We start from the raw sequence: 19,571 nt of genomic DNA on the forward strand, positions 1-19,571 counted from the left end.
GGCTGCTAAGCATCAGCCTGACCCCATACACAACTCACAGGATCACTCTCTCTGTCCTTTGCTGACACTGGTCCCACCCCATCCTCCATCATAACTTAAAGACCTAGATGTGACACTGAGTAGCCTGCCTGCCTGCCTCAGCACTCACAGGTCTCTCCCAGCATTCTGGCCACTTCTTCCCCCACTTCACTGCTTCACAAGGGCACTGGTCTCTTACCCAAACCTAAAGGGGTTTGCTGGGGCAGACACCTTATCCCACAGGAATGGGCTTCTAAATCAGCTATGGTGCCTACACCTGCCTACAGGATCCCATGAGGCAATTTCAAATCTGCAGCAAAGCCCTAGAGTAAACCCAGGCCTGAGCTGCCCTGTCCAGGCCCTCACCACTGCCACAGCTGCTTCAACCTGGCAGCACCCTGAGACCTGCCCCAGGGACCTGGGAACTGCTCCTTTAGGCATCTCTGACAAAGGCACTTTTGTTGTTGTTTTGTTCTTTTGAGACAGGGTCTGAGTGTACAGCTCTGGCTGGTCTGGAACTTGCTATGTAGGTCAGGCTGCCCTCAAATCCACAAAGATCTGAATGTCTTTATGCTAGAATTAAAGGTGTGTGCCACCAAGTCCCAGCACTTACCTCTATTTATTCCTCTTCTTCTGTCCCTTCTCAGGGACTCCCATAGGTGGCTCCTCTGAGCACAGGTGGGAACTGTGACCACTCAGCTCCAAGGGAGAAGCCTCACTGTTGCTGAGAGAAACAGGGATGGGAGATTGGGTGATCGTGCCCAAAAGCTACAGGAGAGGCCAGTGAAAGTAGCCCAGCTCACCCCTGCTGGGAAGTAACTCCAGACTCACCCCTGCTGGGAAGTAACTCCAGACTCACCCCTGTCTGGGCACTAACTCCAGGTTCACCCCTGTCTGGGCACTAACTCCAGGCTCACCCCTGTCTGGGAAGTAACTCCTGTCTAGGAAGCTCTCAGTATCCCTGGTCTATGGAACTCAGGAGATGACTGAAGGTGGCTTCCCCAAGGGAGGGGGCAGGGGGTTTCTTCAGCACATTTCAAATACGCCTCAGGGGTGCTCAAACTGGGGGAGCAAGACAGACAGCATTGGAGATGTACCCTCCTCAATCCTCTCAAAACATCATGTGATGTTCCACGTCTAATCTTCTATGTGCCCCTATGTATGGACAAGATGGTCTGTCACTGCAGACATGTAACCACTCCAGGATCCATGAGGTTATCTCATCTAATAGATGGCATCTTATCTCAAAGATGCTACTCTACTGGCAGGAAGTGTGCCAGGAGTCACAAAGCTGGCTTGCATTCACATGGCAACCTTCCACACTCCAGGCGTCTTCAAAAACAAGAAATGGCCAGATCCTGTGCATGGTATATGTTCAGCCAGTCACCCAGACCCGCAATCCCATGGTATCCACCAGGAGGTCTCTAGGGCCAGGACTTGGGTATAGTAGGGAAACATGCTACCAGAGGACAGTGAGGTCAGCAGCCTATACCCAACGATGCAGGTCCTCCAGCTGGAAGACAAGCAAAGCCTGAAGATGGTACAGCACCACCTACTGACCAGCACCTGGCTGGTCATATCTGGCCAGGGCCTCTCCTCCCCAAAACCCACAGCAGGACCTCTGGCAAAACCAGAAAAGGGAAGAGAGGAGAGAGGGTGCTGAAGCAGACCATCCAAGGCCCTCTCCTGTGGCCACCGTCCCCTGTGACTTCAATCAGAACACCTGAGAGACCCACTAACTAACTCTGAATGCCCTGAAATAAAACAAGAAATGGCCAGATGTAAGGAGACTTTAATCACAAAGAAAGACATCATCAGACCAAACACTTGAGCACAGACTCTACCCAGAGCATGACTTCCTCCCAAGCAGCCCCCTCAAGAAGGAGGCCCACACCTCACCTACAGGGCAGGAGACTTTGAAGGGCTGGCCAATCCCCAGCTCCAGGCCACACTGGACATAGAACCATGACAGATCAGACAAGAGACAGACAGATCCATAGGTGACATGTGGCTCCTAATGTCTCCATTCCCCAGTCCCCAGGCTGGCCTTCATGTCCAACAGAAGATGCACTCAATCTCCCAATTAGAAGGGCCCAGGGCTCCATATCTTACAGATGACCTTGCCTGCCCTCTCTACCCAAGTGTAGCAGGGTTCAGGGTCAGGACTAGAAATGGGTCAGGACCTTGGCTGGGGTCAAGGCTGAACAAGATTCTGCCAAGAAATGGCTAGAGACTAGGGATCCTGGCCTGGGGCTGTGGGGCCCAGCAACAGATGACTTCCATATCTGGTACACAAACTTGAGCTTTGTCACTTTCTTCCACTAGCCCACTTGTATGGTCAGCCTGAGCTCTATCAGGCAGCTGTCGAGACAGCAAGATCCACATCAGCCTGGGCAGGGGGATTCTGCCATGACCAGGTAGGGTGTGGCCAAAGCAGACCAAACAGTGTCTACCAGCTCTCAGAGCTCTGGGCAATGCTCTTCCAGTTTGCCAGGTACGGCCTTCCATCTGGCAGACCCTCACAGCAGCTGGTCCGTGCGCTTGCTGCGCCACACCACCAGGCCAGCCATGGCCACGGTCAGCACAACAGGCACTGCGATCAGAGGGATGAGCACTTCATCAGGGGGATCTTCCCAGTGGGCCCTGTCCACGGTGCAGTTGGAAAAGAACTGCCTGTGGATGCCAGTAATGAAGCTCTGAGCCAGCGGGTTGGGCCAGTAGCAGCCCATGATGTTGGTCTCCACTTCCGTGCAGTTAGTGAAGCTCTCGTAGTACCTGCAGAGGCAGAAGGTAAGACTATAACTTTCCCAATACCCCTCACACCTGCCCTGCCCAGGACCCGACAGACAAGTAGGGAATGGTCCCTGCTCAGTCCCACTTGGCCACCTACCAAAACTGTGGCCTTAGAAGTCACTTCCAACTGGGTCATCTGTACCTGTGGCCTTTTCTCCATGTCATTTTCCTACATCTGTGATCATTATCTGATCCCCTGAAGCTGTAAGCTCCCAGGGCCCATGATGTCTGTTCAGCAACCAACCTCCCCAACACTACACAGGTGTCCCCAAAAGATGTGGAGCCCAGGCCCACAGCCACAGGACTTGTAAGGCCCTCACCATCAGAGCATCCTGAAGGTCTAAGGCCAGGGCCAGCTTCCTCCCAACCAAATCAATCCATGCTCACATGCCAGGTAGACCTATGAGGCCCAGCCTCGGCCTGTCTGCTACTGTAAAGTTGCTCCTCTGCCCCTCTTACAGTATGCAAGGGAACTGCTCATATGAGCAAATGTGGGAAAGGCCCCAGAGAACGGGCCTCATCTAACCAGACTTTCACTGGTTCTGTAGGCTTCCCAGGGGCTGCCACTACCAGGAACCAAAGTTCAGCCTGGTGTATGTAAAAGATTGCCAAGTGGACCCTAGTCTAGGATGCAGTAGGCAGCCTCTGGAGGTGGTGACATCCCTGCTATTGGGGTCTTCGAAGCCAAGGTCAGCTAAGGAGTTCTGGAGGAAACTGAGAGGATGGATGTCTGCCCAAAGCCAGCATCTCTCCCCAGGACAGCACTTTCCCAGGCCTGTTCAGATGAAGGACAAACACAGGAGAAAGAGGATCCTGGCCCTGCTTCCCATGAGGTCAGGGCAGGGGCCCACCTCCTCCTTCCTGTTCTGTTCCAGGAAGCAGTGGGGGCTTTCCCATTAACAGGAAGGAGCTTCCAAAAGGCTGCTTCAAAAATGTCATTGCAATCTGAATTGCCAGAAACATCAGAATAAGGATGAAAAGGGGGGTGGACTATAGGGTCCAAATCCTCTGTGTCTACTCCTCCTAGGCAGAGTCCTGGAGCCTACTCATTCAACCAGATTCCTGACTCACACTAGGCTGCTTCTCAAAGCCCAAACCACATACCTGTGGCCTCCAAGGTAACCTTTACAAGGAAGAATCACAAACAAAGAGGCCTGGAATCCTGTCCAGACTCAAAGGCTCCACTAGGCTTCACTCTCAGGGCATTTAGGACAGGGAGTCACAAACACCCCCAGAAAAACCTTTTGCCTCAAAAGGCCCCCTCATCTGTATTTGTGTTGAGAATCACATGCTATGGCCTCCATTTTTCCAAGGCCTTCCCACTAAACTGCCCAGAAATACCACCCACAATTGGCCTCACAGCTCCATGTGACTAAGCCAGGCAAACCCCAGAAGCCCCTGCAGAGTGCCAGCAGCCCAATGACTGGGTCCCACGACCAACAGGGAACTCACACGATGAACTCGGATAGGTTGCACCACTTCCAGACATCCACCTTCTGCATCATGTCGGCGAAGGCTTTCCCACAGCGGGGCAACCTCTCCAGCATTCCTGTCTCATTGCAGCCGCACACTTGGGCACACTCACCTAGAGAGGACAAAAGTGGGGGATGTCTAGGGAACTCTGATAAGCACAGCCCCTCCTGCTGACCCTCAATCCTGACCCTGGGGTAAAACAAGCAAGTCTCCACTTGACCACAGCAGTGTAACAAGGAGGGAGCCATAGAGAAGCCCTAGGCCAGAGTCCTTGGGAGTGAGCAGAGGTCCTAAGCATATCCAAGAGCCTCCAACTCCAGCTCAGTGGCCCAGGGTGCCTGCAACAGTCCTGAGAAAGGCTCTGAGCTGGTATGGACCTACCAGTCCTATCATAACCTGCTCTGGTTCTGCGACTCCTGAGACAGAGGCCCCATGGGGACTCATGCTCCCAGCAATGAGAGAGTCATGAAATTCTCAGGTCTAATACTGCTTGTCACCCCAGGATTTCACCATACCATCCCCTCTACCTCACACCTTCATTCTATATGCACGGTCCCAATAGGAACCAGAAATGTCTTACTTCCCACCAAGCAACGCCATCTTGTTCTCCAGAACTCACTCCATACCATGGCAATCCTATTTCCAGGTGGCATAACTACACTGCTTCTAAACTTCCTTTACCTACCCCCTATTTTGTTCCCATCATATAACCAAGGGAAACACAGCTCTGTGTGGCTTGGTGGGTGGGTGTACAGATCCCTGTATACTGATGTGTACAACCCTGCTGTGTCCTGAACAGAGTGGGGTGTGTCTGGGAGTTTACAGCCCTACTCTGTGTGTGTGTGTGTGTGTGTGTGTGTGTGTGTGTGTGTGTGTGTGTTTATATATTTGTGTGTCTGTGTAGGGTGTGTATGTATCTGTGTGGGGTGTATACTGTGGGGGGTCTGTGTGTGTGGTGTGTATGTATATCTGTGTGTCTGTGTGGGATGTGTCTGTATTTGTGGCTGTGTGATGTGTGTATGTGTGTGTGTCCATGTGTGGGGTGTGTGTGTCTGTGTGGTGTGTGTCTGTGGGTCTGCATGTGGCTTGTCTGTAAGTCTATGTCTGTGTGTGTGTCTATGTGGTATGTGTATGTATGTGTGTGTGTGTGGTGTGTGTCTGTGAGTCTCTCTCTCTCTCTCTCTCTCTCTCTCTCTCTCTCTCTCTGTGATGTTCTGAATAGACAACCCTGACAACCCTGCTGTCTACATCCTGGGGTATGGATGGACCCAGCTCTGTGCCCTAGAAGCCAGTGAAGGGCTGGAGGAGGCAAGAGAGAAGGTTTTGTTTGGAAGGTTTGGCTATACCCATTATCAGCTCAGCCTCAGTTTGTAAACATGTTAAATGTCTACAGGCTCTCGAGCTGTGCCCACAGCAGCCATGTTTAAGTTTTATTGCAGATGGTGGCAAATGCTCAATTATTTCCCTCATTTGGCAAAATCTTGTGGAAGTAATAGATGCATGGTATGCTCTGAGAGGCCAGCCAAGCCTGTCAGGGTCCCACATTCTCCCACATACAGCGCACACTGGGCACTGAGGGCTGCTAATTAAACCACCTAAAGGAAACAGAGGGTCCAGACCTAAGCATTTTCTGGTGGCCCACCAGATTTCAGAAGGGAAGCCACAGTCCTCTGAATCCTCCCAGAGAGAAGCCCCATGAGGCCCCAGGTTTACAGACAAGAGCCCAAGGTTTATCCTGCCCCACCTATGGCAGGAAGCCTGGTGATCTGGCTCAGGGTGGGCTCTACAGCTCACCTTGTGGGTGGCCCTACCACCACACAATATTCTTCTAGGGACAGGTAAGTGACAAGAGTGAATGAGGTTAGAATTTGCAGAGGCCCTCGGGTGGCCTTGGCATTCACCTGGGAAAGGGACCACACACCTACAGAAAGCAAAGCTGCCTTCCTCTGCACCCATGGGGAACACGAGAGACCAATGCCTGGAAGCCAGAGAACAGGACATAGAGGGCTTCCCAACATGTCCAAAACTAGACCTAAGCACCAAGTCTGACAACACTGGGTGTCACCAGGGCTCATCACCAGAGGTGTAGGACAGTCAGGAGCTAGTATTTGCATATGTGTGCCTCTCTTTCTGACTCTGAGCATTCTGAAGCCCCCCAGGAAACTGTGATGATAAAAGGAAAGGGCTCACAAGCCTGGCTCTGCATGTGAGAAACGGTGGGACAGAGGGTGACCACATTCTCCCAGGACAGCCCCTGGACACAGGTGTCAGTGTCTCACCTCTCCCACAGCAGCAAGCCATGGCCTCCTGCCCCCTCCACTGGTTTCTTGCACCTTTGCCCACACACCCACCTGTCCACCTGCCCACTGCAGAACTGGATCATCTGAGAACTCAGAATGTCACAGCCAGGGTCTGGTCCCTGTCTGAGTCCCTGTGTCCTCTTGGACACAGAACAGCCACACACTTGGTGTCCCATATCCAACTGCAGCACAGGACCCTGTCTGGCCCCTGGTGCTAAATCTGCACATAAAGATGAGGGTCTACTGTCACTGCAAAGCACTTCACCCGGAAGTTTAAAAATACATATGATTTATTTTTATTTTTTGTGAGTGGGTGTTTTGCCTGCATGTGTTGTCTCTGTACCCACAAAGACCAGAAAAAAAGTATCAGAACTTCTGGAACTGAAGGTACAGATTGTGAACCACCATGTGGGTGCTGGGAACTGAACCAAGAACCTCTGAAAGAGCAGCCAGTGCTCTTAACTACTGAACCATCTCTCCAGGACTCTCACTCATAAGTTTAGCCAGTGTGGAGAACTGTGCTGGATACTGAGAAAGGAAGAAAGATGATGAAAGAAGGGGCATTGGTACATCATTGCAAGGTACACCCACCTTCTAATACAAAAATGATCATAAGCAAATACTGTGGGCATCCATGTGATAAGAGACAGAATGAAAAGACCCCGAGTAAGACAGTGTTGTGGGTTAAATTGTGACCCCTGGGGGAAGGCACAGGTATGATGAAGTCTTGGCTCTAAGCACCTCAGAATGTGGCTTATTTGGAAAATAGGATCTTTGCGGAAGTGTTCAACTTACAATGAGTCCATTTGGGTGGGCCCTAGTCCATATGAACAGTACTCACACAGAAAGAAAAGCAACCCTGGGACACAGTGACAAACACATGGAAAGCGATGTGAAATCACTCTGAGAGGTGGGTCATACGAAGGCAAAGATCAGCATAATGCCACCACAGAGCAAGGACTGCTTGGGGCCATCAGAAGCCAGACAGGGCAATGAAAGAGCATGTCCCCACTGAGTTACAGAATTAACAGAAACCTCCATTGCTTCCAGTCACTTGGTTTATGATTCCTAGTGACAGCTGTAGGACACTATTAAAGATATGAACTACTGAAATTCACTCCAGAAGAAATGGGAACTCTGAAAAGAACCGCAGTGGATAATGGGGCAGACTGAGTGACTAAAACCTTCTGTAAAAATAACCCAGGCCCAGAAGGCTGAACTGACAAAGTCTACAGTATTTACAGAATTAACAGAAATCATCCACAAACTCTTCAGGTAATAGAACAGAAAATCCTGACTTCTCTACTTCCTTACTCATTCTGAGAGGCCAGTTTTACCTTGACAGCAAAAGCCAAAGTCATTCCTAGGAAGAAAGCAATACCTCTTAGGAATACAGAGCAAAAACCTTAGGTAAACATTAGCTATGCAAGTTCAGCAACACCCAAAAATGAATGCACATCACGGCTAAAGGAAATTTCCTAGAAATGCAAAAATGGCTCAACATACAGAAATCAACACAGTGGGCCACACTGGCAGAAGGGAGCACGAGAGGACCACATGACTCAGAAAAAGCATTTGAAAAAATAAAATGGCCTTTTGCAATTAAAAAAAAAAAAACCTGCAGGAGAGAACACTCATAAGACATTAAAGGCCATACAGGAAAATCTCAGCATTAATACCACACTCAGTGGTAAAAGGCTGAGACATTTTCTCCTGAGACAAGTGCAAGACAAGGATGTCTGTTTTTAGCGCTTCTATTCAACACAGAACTGGAAATCCAACCCAGAGCAGTGGGCAAGAAAGAAAGAAAGAAAGAAAGAAAGAAAGAAAGAAAGAAAGAAAGAAAGAAAGAAAGAAAAGACTCGGATTGGAAAGGAAGATGGGAAAGTATCTGTACTCACAAATGTCATGGTCTTCTACACAGAAAGCTCCAAAGGAAATGAAATGACTCCACCAGCTCTGAAAAGAAACGGGATAAACCAACACAACAGGCTGGGCTGGAGAGACAGCTCAGCAGTTAAGAGCACTGGCTGCTCTTGCAGAGGATCCAGGTTTGGTTCCCAGCACCCGCCTGGTGGCTCACAACCATCTTTAACTCCAGTTCCAGGAGATCCAGCATCCTCTTCTGGCCTCTCTGGGTATCATTACCCACATGTGGTACACACATACACATACAGGCAAAACACTCAGATACATAAAAATAATAACAGACCTCTTAAAGGTATTAATAAAAATCTAAAAATAAAGGAAATAATTTTGATAATAATATAGTCAAAAAGAATTAAATTCTTGGCACTCAACTTACTTACTAATCAAGGCCAAAACCTGTACTCTGAAAATTATAAAACTTAGGATCTATATAAATGGAAAGATAACCCATGTTCATCAATTGGAATATTTAATATTCTCAAGATGTTAATCCTGGGCTAGAAAGATGGTTCAGCTGGTAAAGCCTAGGCTCAAAACCAATCAAGATGTCAACTACTGTCATGGCTACTACTGATTTCAACTTGACAAGATCTAGACCCATCCCTGAGAAAAGCCTCTGGGCATACTTGGGATGGATTTTCTTTCCATGTTAACTGAAATAAGAACACCCACTTTACATGTGGGTGGCACCTTCTGGTGGAGGATCAGACGGGAAAAAATCCTAGGAAAGGAACGGTCTGCTTTTTGCCGCTTGCCTTTGCCTCCCACTGCTCTATTGCCGCCACTGTCACTGACATCATCAGAACTCAGGTTCTTCAGACTTCTAACATGAAAACCAATGGCTCTCCCGGGATCATACAGTGCCAGACTGGGAGCGCTGAGTGTCTAACCTCACAGACTGAGGAGCTGCTCAGTTCTCAGCATCTCCAGCATCAACTGTTGGACTGCCCAGACCTTATCCTATAAGCCAATCTAATAAATCTCCCCTTTAATATATATTCAACCAACTTAATATATATTCATACAATTCGTTCCTCTTGAGAACCCTGACTAATTCAGTTATCTAAAATTCTCTATGGACCCAATGCAATTACAACAGAGATCACACAAGTCCCTTGTGGTAACTGATAAACTGACCTTCAAGTTCAACAAAGTGGCAATTGGGTGTGGTGGAAGACAGCTGTAATCTCAGCACTTGGAAAGCAGAGACAGGAAGACTGGGGCTCAAAGTCATCATCTTCAGCTGCATAGAGCGTATAAGGCCAGCCAAAACCAGCTTGGAAAGATGGCTCAATGATGTGCTTATGGAATCTGCACCAAGACCCATTCAGATCCTCAGACCCTCAGCACCAACTTAAATAAAAAAAAAAAAAAGAGCTGGTGGCTGGAGAGATGGCTCAACAGTTAGAAGCACATGCTGCTCTTGCAGAGGGCCTGAGTTCAGTTCTCAGCACCTACATCAGGCAGCTCACAACTGCCTGCAACTCCAGCTCCTTCCATTGCAATGCCTTCTTCATACACCTGCACATACATACACATACATACAAGATAAATCTTTTAAAAAAATAAAATAAAAAGCAAAACATCACAGTGGTGTGTGCCTCTGCCCCCAGAGTTCAGGAAGTGAACACAATAAGATCCCTCAGCCTAGCCAGCTAGTCAGTCTCACTAATTGGTTCAAAGAGATATCCTTTCTCAAAAGTAAGGCAGAGAAGCAATCAAGGAAGACAGCCCATATTAACCTCTGGCTCCCATATATGTTCCTGTGCACATGAAGGGGCGTACACACACACACACACACACACACACACACACACACACACACACACACACTGAAAAGGAAGAGAAAAAAAACAAAGAAATGTAAGATGGTTCAGCTGGTAGAGTATCTGGCATGCAAACATGAGGACCTGAGTTTGGGTCCTCAGCATCCACATAAAAGTCTGGCATGGGAAGCCAGGTGGAGTGGCACATGCCTGTAATCCCAGGACTTGGGAGACAAAGACAGTTGTATCTCTGAGTTCAAGGCCAGTCTGGTCTACATGGTGAGTTCTAGGACTGCCAGAGTTATGTAGAGACATCCTATCTTAAAAAATAAAATAAAATAAAAAAGCTTGGCATGGTATTGTGCACCTGTAACCCTAGCACTACAGCTGGGGAATTTCTGGACATAGCTGGCCAACCAGTCTAGCAAATGGTTATTTCTGGTTTCAATAAGAGACCATGACTCAGAAAGACAAAGCAGAAGGCTGGAGAGATGGCTTAGTTCTCTGCTCTTCCAGAGGTCCCAGGGCCTACACAGTCGCTCACAACCCTCTAATTCCAGGTCCAGAGTCCTATTGGATAAGGTATACATTGTAACAAAATGTATTTCCAGAGATAAAGAGGACCTTTAACAAGTATCCTGGTTGTTTTTTGTTGTTGTTTTGTTTTTTGTTACTTGACACAAGCCAAGGTCATCTGGGAAGAGGAAAACACAACTGAGAAAATACCTCCATTAGAGTGGTGTGCAGGCAAATCTGCCAGGAGGGCTCAGCCGGCTGTGGGTGACATCACCATAACCTCTGGGCAGGAAGCGGTCCTGGGTTATACAAGATAGCAAACTGAGCAAGACAGCAAGCCAGTAAGCAGCATCCCTCTATGGTCTCTGCCTCAGTTCCTGCCTCCAGGTTCCTGTCCTGACTTCCCTTCATGATGGGCTGTGACAGACACAAGGAAGCCATACAAACCTTTCCCTCCCAAGAGCTTTTTGTCACAGTGTTTTATTGCAGCCATAGAAACCTAGCTAAGACAACAATAAAGGGCTCAAGCCAACAAGTGGATCCAATAATCTGAAGCATTTTCAGCTTACTAACAGACACATTAAAGCTGGAAAGAGGGACAAGGCAAAAATAACGAATCCACAATTATGGTTAAGAAAATCTGGTGCTTTTCCTCTTAATAATTTAAACAAGAAATAGATTTTCATAAAGATTTTATTTTATTCGTGTGTGTGTGTGTGTGTGTGTGTGTGTGTGTGTGTGTGTGTGTGTGTATGTGCTTGTACCCTCAGAGGCCAAAAGCATGTCTCAGATCCTCTGAGGCTGGAACTCCAGGGGTTGTGAGCTGTCTCAATATGGGTGCTGGAAATGAAATTTGGGTCTTGTAGAGAAGCAGGAAGTGCTCCTAACTTTTAACTGCTGAGCCATCACTCTGGTCTCAGAAATAGATTTGAGAGGAAAAAAATCAAGGAGATTTTGGAAAATTCTGATGTTTTCACAGATGTCAGCTTACAAAATCTCCTTTAAGACTTGATGTCACTCGGTTGTGGTGGCTCACGCCTTTAATCCCAGCACTCTGGAGGCAGAGGCAGGAGGATCTCTTGTGAGTTCAAGGCAAGCCTAGTCTACAAAGCTACACAGAAAACCCCTGTCTTAAAGGAAAAAAAAAAAAAAAAAAAAAAAAAAAAAAGACTTGATGTCTCTGGGGCTGGGAGAGATGGCTCAGAGGTTAAGAGCACTGACTGCTATTCCAGAGGCCCTAAGTTCAATTCCCAGCAACCACATAGTGGCTCACAACCATCTATAATGAGCTATAATGAGACGTGGCCTGAAAATATACATGCAGGCAGGCACTGTGTACATAATAAATAAATCTTACAAAAAAAGCAGTCTATGAGGCCTCTGGTAGTAGAACAGTATTTATCCCTAGTGTACGAATGGACTTTGGGAGCCCATTCTCCATAGAGGGATATGCTCTCAGCCTAGATACATGGGGGAGGGCCTAGGCCCTGCCCCAAATGATGTGATAGACTTTGATCATCCCCCGTGGAAGGCCTCACCCTTTCTATGAAGCAGAAGAGGGATGGGATGGGGGTTGGTGGGGGACAGGGGAGGATGGGAAGGAGAGGGAACTGGGATTGACAAATAAAATAAGATTGTTTCTAATTTAAATTTTAAAAAGACTTGATAGCACTGGGACCCAGCTTCCTATTTGTCTCTGCTCTTACTGCCTCCAACTGCTCCCAACCACAAGTCACCCCTCTGGGGCCCTGAGGCTGCAGAATGATTCCCCTTCACTTGTGTGTGTTCTGTGTGTCTAAGGGTGCTGGTGCCAAGTTCTCCTTTAGCACTTTGGGTGCTGAAATGCTTAAAAGAAACAATTACCACAACGTGTCCATGTTTGCTTATCTTTTGCTGTGATAGACACTGTGCAAAACCAACATAGAGGAGGGGATGGTTTGCATTGGCTCACAGGTTCGTCATCAAGGGAAGCCTGGACAGGAAGGAACCTGGGGGCAGAAACCATGGAGGAAAGCTGCCAATGGAATGGCTAGCTTCCTCGGCCTGCTAAACTACCTCTTTAGTACAACCCAGGCCTACCTGCCTAAGCGTGGCACTGCTCCTACATCAATTAGAAATCAAGAAAATGCCCCACAGATGTGCCCACAAGCCCATCTGATGGAAGCAGTTCCTCAGTTGAGTTCCTTCTTTCCAGGTCTGTCAAGTTGACAACCAAGATTCGCCATCCCATAAAACCTTGTGAAGGCACAGCAAAGATATTCCTCCCTGATTTAAGTGAGGACCACTATAATGAGCTCCTCATGAAAACAAAGGCTAAGGGCTCTAAGCCCAACCCTTCTAGATAATTCTATCTCTCAGGGTAAACGCATGATATAGAACAAAACAGCTGAGCGCACTAAACCCACCCAGGCCAACTGCATGCATGAGGTGAGGACTCCGGAATCTCCATACACCCCAAAATCTCCATGTGCCCCAGATTTCTGAAAATCCCTGTGTTTCCAAATACCCCCCCAAAAAAAAATTACTGTGAACTCTAGAATCTTTGCCTGTTCCCAAATCCTTGTTTGTTCCTGAACTCCTTTGAACATGGCACAGCAAGAGCCTGTCCCATGTAGTTGTGAAATGTCATAGAGGAGAACATGTCACCCTCAGACAGACCTGAAGACATAACTCCCCACCTCAGGAATACTGTGAAAATGCTCTGGACTCACCCTAGACAGGCACCTGTGGGTCACCATCTCTGATGCATATAAAGCTTAAAGAGCTTCCAGCACCCTAAGCATTGGTGGCACACGCCTTTAATCCCAGCACTCGGGAGGCATAAGCAGGCAGATCTCTGTGAGTTCGAGACCAGCCTGGTCTACAAGAGCTAGTTCCAGGACAGCCAGGGCTGCACAGAGAAACCCTGTCTCAAAAAAAAAAAAAAAAAAAAAAAAAAAAAAAAAAAAAAAAAAAAAAAAAAAAAGAAAAGAAAAGAAACATAAGTAAATAAATAAATAAGCAAGCCTTTTGTGGCGAAACAAGGATGGACCGCCATGCAAGCTTCGGTAGCACAGGGTGGGGCGCTGCTTGCCCACCCGGAAGTGCCACACACCACCACTATACCCAATGTGCATCTTCGCACCCAACCATGTGGTGGCCAAGTTCCGCTTCTGGTATTTCGTATCACAGATGAAGAAGTCATCCGGGGAGATAGTGTACTGTGGACAGCAGTAGCCAGCCTCCGTCTCGGACCCTGTAGCCGCCGCGATGTTGATGCCGAAGAAGAACCGGATTGCCATCTATGAACTCCTTTTTAAGGAAGGAGTGATGGTCGCCAAGAAGGATGTCCACATGCCCAAACACCCGGAGCTGACAGACAAGAACGTGCCCAACCTTCATGTAATGAAGGCCATGCAGTCTCTGAAGTCATGAGGCTACGTGAAGGAGCAGTTTGCCTGGAGACACTTCTATTGGTACCTTACGAACGAGGGCATCCAGTATCTCTGAGATTACCTCCACCTACCTCTGGAGATGGTGCCTGCCACCCTGAACCGGAGCAGTCTTGAAACTGGCAGGCAGAGGGGAGGCAGACAGAGACACCTACAGGAGGAGTGCTGTGACCCCTGCTGCCAGCAAAACAGCTGAGGCTGGAGCTGGCTCAGCCTCGGAATTCCAGTTTAGGGGAGGCTTTTGTTGTGGTCAGCAGCCTCAGTGAGCTTGAAAACTGTTTTGAATAAACTTTAGAGAAAAAAAAAAATCTAGCAGTAGACAGGGAACTTCACCCCCTCTGGAGACTGCTGCATCAACTTGCTAGATGGGGTCCCTCCCGAGGAAGGATAGACAATTTAATAAACCTTGTGTATTTGAAGAAAAAAAAAAAAAAAAAGCTTCCAGCACTACCCGACAACCCACCCAAGGACACCGGCCCCTGGAATGCCCTGAAAGTGGGTCACTGCCACTCAAACCACTGGCTGATATGTAAAGTTCTCGGGAACTGAATCAAAGTAGAAATCCATTCTGGATGGCTCCATTCAGAACCAAAGAACACTTAGGCTTGTGCGTCTTTTGTCTCGGTGCCTTCCAGATGCTGAGAGATGACAAACAGCCAAGCAGACGCATTTCCTAGAGAAAGGCCTTTTGTTGCCAGTCATCTGGAAAGGAAACCAAGTACTCTATCCTCCATGGAATGAGCACAGCCAGACGGGGGCCCAAAGGCCACGGTCAGTGGGGTAGGGGGCCCTGCATTTTCTGGGCAGTTCTGTCCCCTGTGCCTATGCTCAGGGCAGTTCTCTCTCTATCCCTCCACCTCAGTTTCCTTATCTCTGATGGGAGTGGGCCAAATGACCTCCAAGGCAGCTCCAATACTAAAAATTCTATGGCTGTGTTGAACAAACCACCTCCTTCAAGACCTTAGTCCCCAGCACTGCTGGCCGCCTACTCGGCTCAAGATCAGTGTGACAGGTGGCACACTAGCAGGGCATCATTACTGTAACTCATGTAAAATTTGTGGCACTGAGGGCTGGAGAGATGGCTGCTCTTCCAGAGGACCTGGGTCCAATTCCCAGCACCTACATAGTAGTTCATAACTGTCTGTAATTCCAGCTCCAAGGGATCTGACACCTTCACACCAACACACATAAAATAAAGTTTAAAAAGAAAGGGCCAACAGAGGCATTGTAAAGAAAAAACTGTGGTATCCCATTCACATTCATGGACACACACATGCGCACACACAGATCCCGGGGTGCCGTGAGAGCACTCGTACCAGGCACATCCTCTGCTTTACCATGAGCATTTTGGCTCCACAGCACAGAGTGACTGGCCTGAACTGAACTGAGTCAAATCAGCCAACACAGCACTACTCCACAGCAGTTCCCATGCTGTAGTTAGGGAGACTGTGAGCCAAGAGCCAATAAGTGGACACCTGCTGAATGCCTCGTCCCAGAACCCTGGTCAAAGGTTTCCTGTAAAGTGCTTTCGAATTTCAAGGAAGCCCCATAGGCCCAGGCCTTTCTTGTTTGGAAACGGTGGCTCTCCTGATACTGCTCTCTGTGGTGACCAGGCCCCGACTCTGTGCAGCCCAATGGCAGTGCCAGACATCACAGTGTCAGCAGAGCACAGATGGCCAGTGTTCCTAGGAACCAGAAAGCTCAGCTCCTCCCTTCCAGAAGGTAGGCAGCACCCAGACACCACCTTGGCCCCACTGCATGTGACACTACACACTTTACCTCGGACTCTTGGTCTGGCCAGACTCACACTAGTTAGGTGTGTGAGAAGGCTAAACCTGTCCTGCCTGGCCCCTGGGTGAAGAGGACAGTGGGGACAAAGTATGATAGGAAGGAAGCCCTTTGGGGCAGTGACCCTGGGAGACCAAAACTACTAATGAGGATTTCATGCAGCTTCTGGCTATGGTACTTCCCAGTTCCACACTGGAAGTGATCAGACAAGACACAGTTTCCTTCGAAATAAACTCAGGACCTTCTTTCCCTTAGACACCAAATCCCCATCAGAGAAGCCTTGCATCGGAGGCTTGCCGAAATCCCAAAACAGCACAGACTTGTGGAAGTGGCCATAGTCCCAGCCCTTCAACATAAAACCCCACCGTAGCCTAGGCACCCATTCTAGAACAGGAAACAGCCCCACTCTGTGCCCAAAGGCCTCTTCAAAGGAAGAGAACTAATTGTTGAGTCTGCCCCATCGTTGTCCCAGCTCCCAGACCACATCCCAAGTCATCAACGCTGAGGGAGATACTGCAAACAAGTCCAGCTTCATCTTACAGCCAAGGAAGGTGAGCCAGAGGGGAAGGAAAACATCCTAAAGGACCCACGGGCCACAGCCCTGGGGGACAGACCCCACACACCCTCCTGCCGACAGCTTTCCTCCCAGCTCTGGCCAGGCACTGGGCTTGCTTGGCAGCTCCAGAACTTGGCAAACTCTCCCACCAAAGCCCTTACAGAGGCACAATGCACACACATGCCCAAAGACACACAGACATAATCATGCACACTCAGGGGCACAGACTCATTCATGCACACAAGCATACACACATACATGTACCCTTTTTTTGTTTGTTTGGTTGTTGTTGTTGTTGTTTTGAAATGGGATTTCCCTGTTAGCCCTGGCTGTCCTGTCCTGGCACTCGCTCTGTAGACCAGGCTGGCCTTGAACTCACAGAGATCTACCTGCCTCTGCCTCCCAAGTTCTGGGATTAAAGATGTATACCACCACCATCTGGCAAAATGCACCCTCTTATTTATCCTTGGGTAATTTCTTCAGTACAATACTTCATTTTTTTTTAGTATTTTTAATATTTTCATTCTTTTAATTTATATATATATATATATATATATATGTATGTATGTATGTATACAATGTATTTTGATCATATCCACCCTCCTTCCCCCATCAAGCTCCCTACCAACTTTACGCCCTTCCCACCCCTTTCAAAACAAGCTTGAGATTTATCCCATTTCTATTTTATAAGAGCAATGTTTCTCCCTGAGCCCTGTTTTCTCTCTGGAAAAGAATTAGGAATTCTAGCCACCCGCACCTGTGTGTCGTGTGCGCAGAGCAGGATGGGAGGCTCACTACCTCACCTGAGCCCCTTCCCTAGGCACCAGCCCCGCAGGGGACCTTGTGCGTCCCTTGCAGCCCAAGTCCTTTTCCCTCGGTTTCTCTAATAGTGGAGGAGTCACGAGGACCCTCAGCAAAACCTGCGGGCTGCGCTGGAGTCAATGTGCGTCCTTTCCAAACTCTGGTTTAAAAAAAAAAAAAAAGAAGAAGAAGAAGAAGGCGCAGCCTAGGCTCGACGCGGGAAGATGAGAGTCCTTTTGAGGGAATGAAGTACCCCCAAGCCAGATGCCTCCTTACCACAAAGCAGCAGTAACAAGGGGAGAAGGTGCAGCCGTGCAGGGGTCTCCATGGCCAACTGGGATGTTCCGGGCTTGCAGCAACACACAGAGGTAGGAGGCTTGGGCCGGGGCGGGGCGGGGTGGGGCGGGGCCTGAGAGCCCTATCCTAGGCCACGCCTCCATCCCGCCCCTGACTCCCTCGAAATCGAGGCGCAGCCTAGACTCCTCAGCCTTACTGTGAAGGGGCAGGTGATGGGGACAGATGTGTGTGAGGCGCATGGGGTCTGGACTGGAACGGAGGAAGAAAGAGTGGAGCCGGGCTGGGAAACCGAGTCCGGGGTGGCGGGACTAGGAAAGGGGTTCTGACCAGAAGACTGCAGTTTAGGCTGGGGATGAACTGGATTCAGACCTTAGAGTCAAACTGGGGGGGCAAGCTGGAGAAATGATGGGATGCAATACAGGTTGATGGGAGGCAGGGGACAGGTAGAAGATAGGAGGCTGGATTTGGAGAAACCTGGGGTTCAGGCTTGCAGGGAGGAGGCCAGTGTCCATCTGGGACCCCTGTAAGAGAAGCACATAAATTTAAGCAGAGACAAGTTTGAGAGCCCTGTGTAGTTATATTTTATTTATGATTTATTAAATCATAAATTCAGAAAAGCAAATTCAGCCTCAAGCTATAGAGATCAGGCAGTGGTGATACACACCTTTAATCCCAGCAGCCAGAAGCTTTAATCCTAGGACTCAGGATTAAAGACAGACAGATCTCTGTGATCTCTAGTCCAAAGCCACTAGATCTACACTAGAGTGAATCAGTCTAAAAGGGAATTCTAGCTCACACCTTTAATCCCAACATTAGGGAAGTATAATAAGACAGAAGCAAGGGCTCAGAGAGGCATTTGTTCTCCAGCCATGCTGAGGAGAGGCAGCAGTTTGAGACTTGGTGAAGAGCTTTTATCAGGACCCTCAGGGGCCTGGCTTCTGAAAGTGTCCAATGGAAAGAAGAGAGAGGGCCTCAGTTCCTCTCACTACAGGTCACTTCACCAAAACATCACGTCTGTCGCTGTCAGCCGCACAACAACTTCCTGATTGCCAGTGCTGGGACAGAGGCAAACAGAACCATTTCGCCTCCAAAGAGCTTCCTATCCCTTAAAAAGCCCATGCTGGTCCACAAGCTAAGGCTGGGACCTGGGAAGATGGCTTCCCCACCTAGCAAGCACTCCCCTCTCTAGGCAGCAGCTACCATCGCTGAACCCAGCTGACCTTTCCTAACCTAGAAGGCTAATTTACAACTTTCAGTGAATTTTCACTGAGAAGATTCTGGTCCAAGCCAGACAGATTCAAGGAGACAACACATGAAATTAAAAACAAAAACTTGAACTATTTAGGACTGAAGAGATAGCTCAGTGGCTTACGAGCACTTTCAGAGGACCTGGGTTTGGTACCCAGCAGCAGGTGGTGGTCATCTGTAACCAGCTCCATGGGATCCCGTTCTCTCTCTGGCCTCTGAGAGTGATGATGCACGCACAATGTGTACATCCATACACGTAAACTAAATAAATCTTTAAAATTAAAAATATTAACATTTCAAAGCAGGGCAGTGGTGTTTAATCCCAATACCTGTGAGGCAGAGGCAGGTGGTTGTCTGTGAGTTCAGCCTGGTCTACAGAGTGAGTTCTAGGACAGCCAAAACCTATATCAAAAAAAGAAACAAAAATAACATTTGAAAAAGCCAGAGAAAGACGAGAACACCTGGGCTTAATACAACAACAAACTTTAATTAAAATTAAAATTGTTTTAAATTGATCAATCATCCTGCTTCTGCCTGAGGGAAAGAGGGACAGGTCTAAAGGGGTCAACACCCAGGTCCCCCACCCAAAGGTCAGTGAGCCCCTCCCCTATGCCAAAGGGGGGCAGGCACTAATCAGGACCAAGAGGATAATACA

General features: G+C 48.5%; 1 protein-coding gene and 1 pseudogene across 1 annotated transcript in view; one reads left to right on the plus strand and one right to left on the minus strand.

The window, feature by feature from the left end:
- Nucleotides 1–2,537: 2,537 nt before the first annotated feature.
- Nucleotides 2,538–19,571, minus strand: part of LOC113832402 (receptor activity-modifying protein 3-like) — a 49,221-nt gene continuing 32,187 nt past the window's right edge. The window contains exons 4-5 of the mRNA XM_035453023.1: nt 4,264–4,396; nt 2,538–2,793 (exon numbers count right to left, since the gene is read on the minus strand). Of these exons, the coding sequence (XP_035308914.1) occupies nt 2,538–2,793; nt 4,264–4,396 (389 nt within the window). The remainder of the gene's footprint in view (nt 2,794–4,263; nt 4,397–19,571) is intronic.
- Nucleotides 14,029–14,492, plus strand: LOC100770353 (annotated as a pseudogene).

The sequence above is a fragment of the Cricetulus griseus genome (genome assembly GCF_003668045.3).
Source record: "Cricetulus griseus strain 17A/GY chromosome 1 unlocalized genomic scaffold, alternate assembly CriGri-PICRH-1.0 chr1_1, whole genome shotgun sequence".
Taxonomy (NCBI): Eukaryota; Metazoa; Chordata; class Mammalia; order Rodentia; family Cricetidae; genus Cricetulus; species Cricetulus griseus.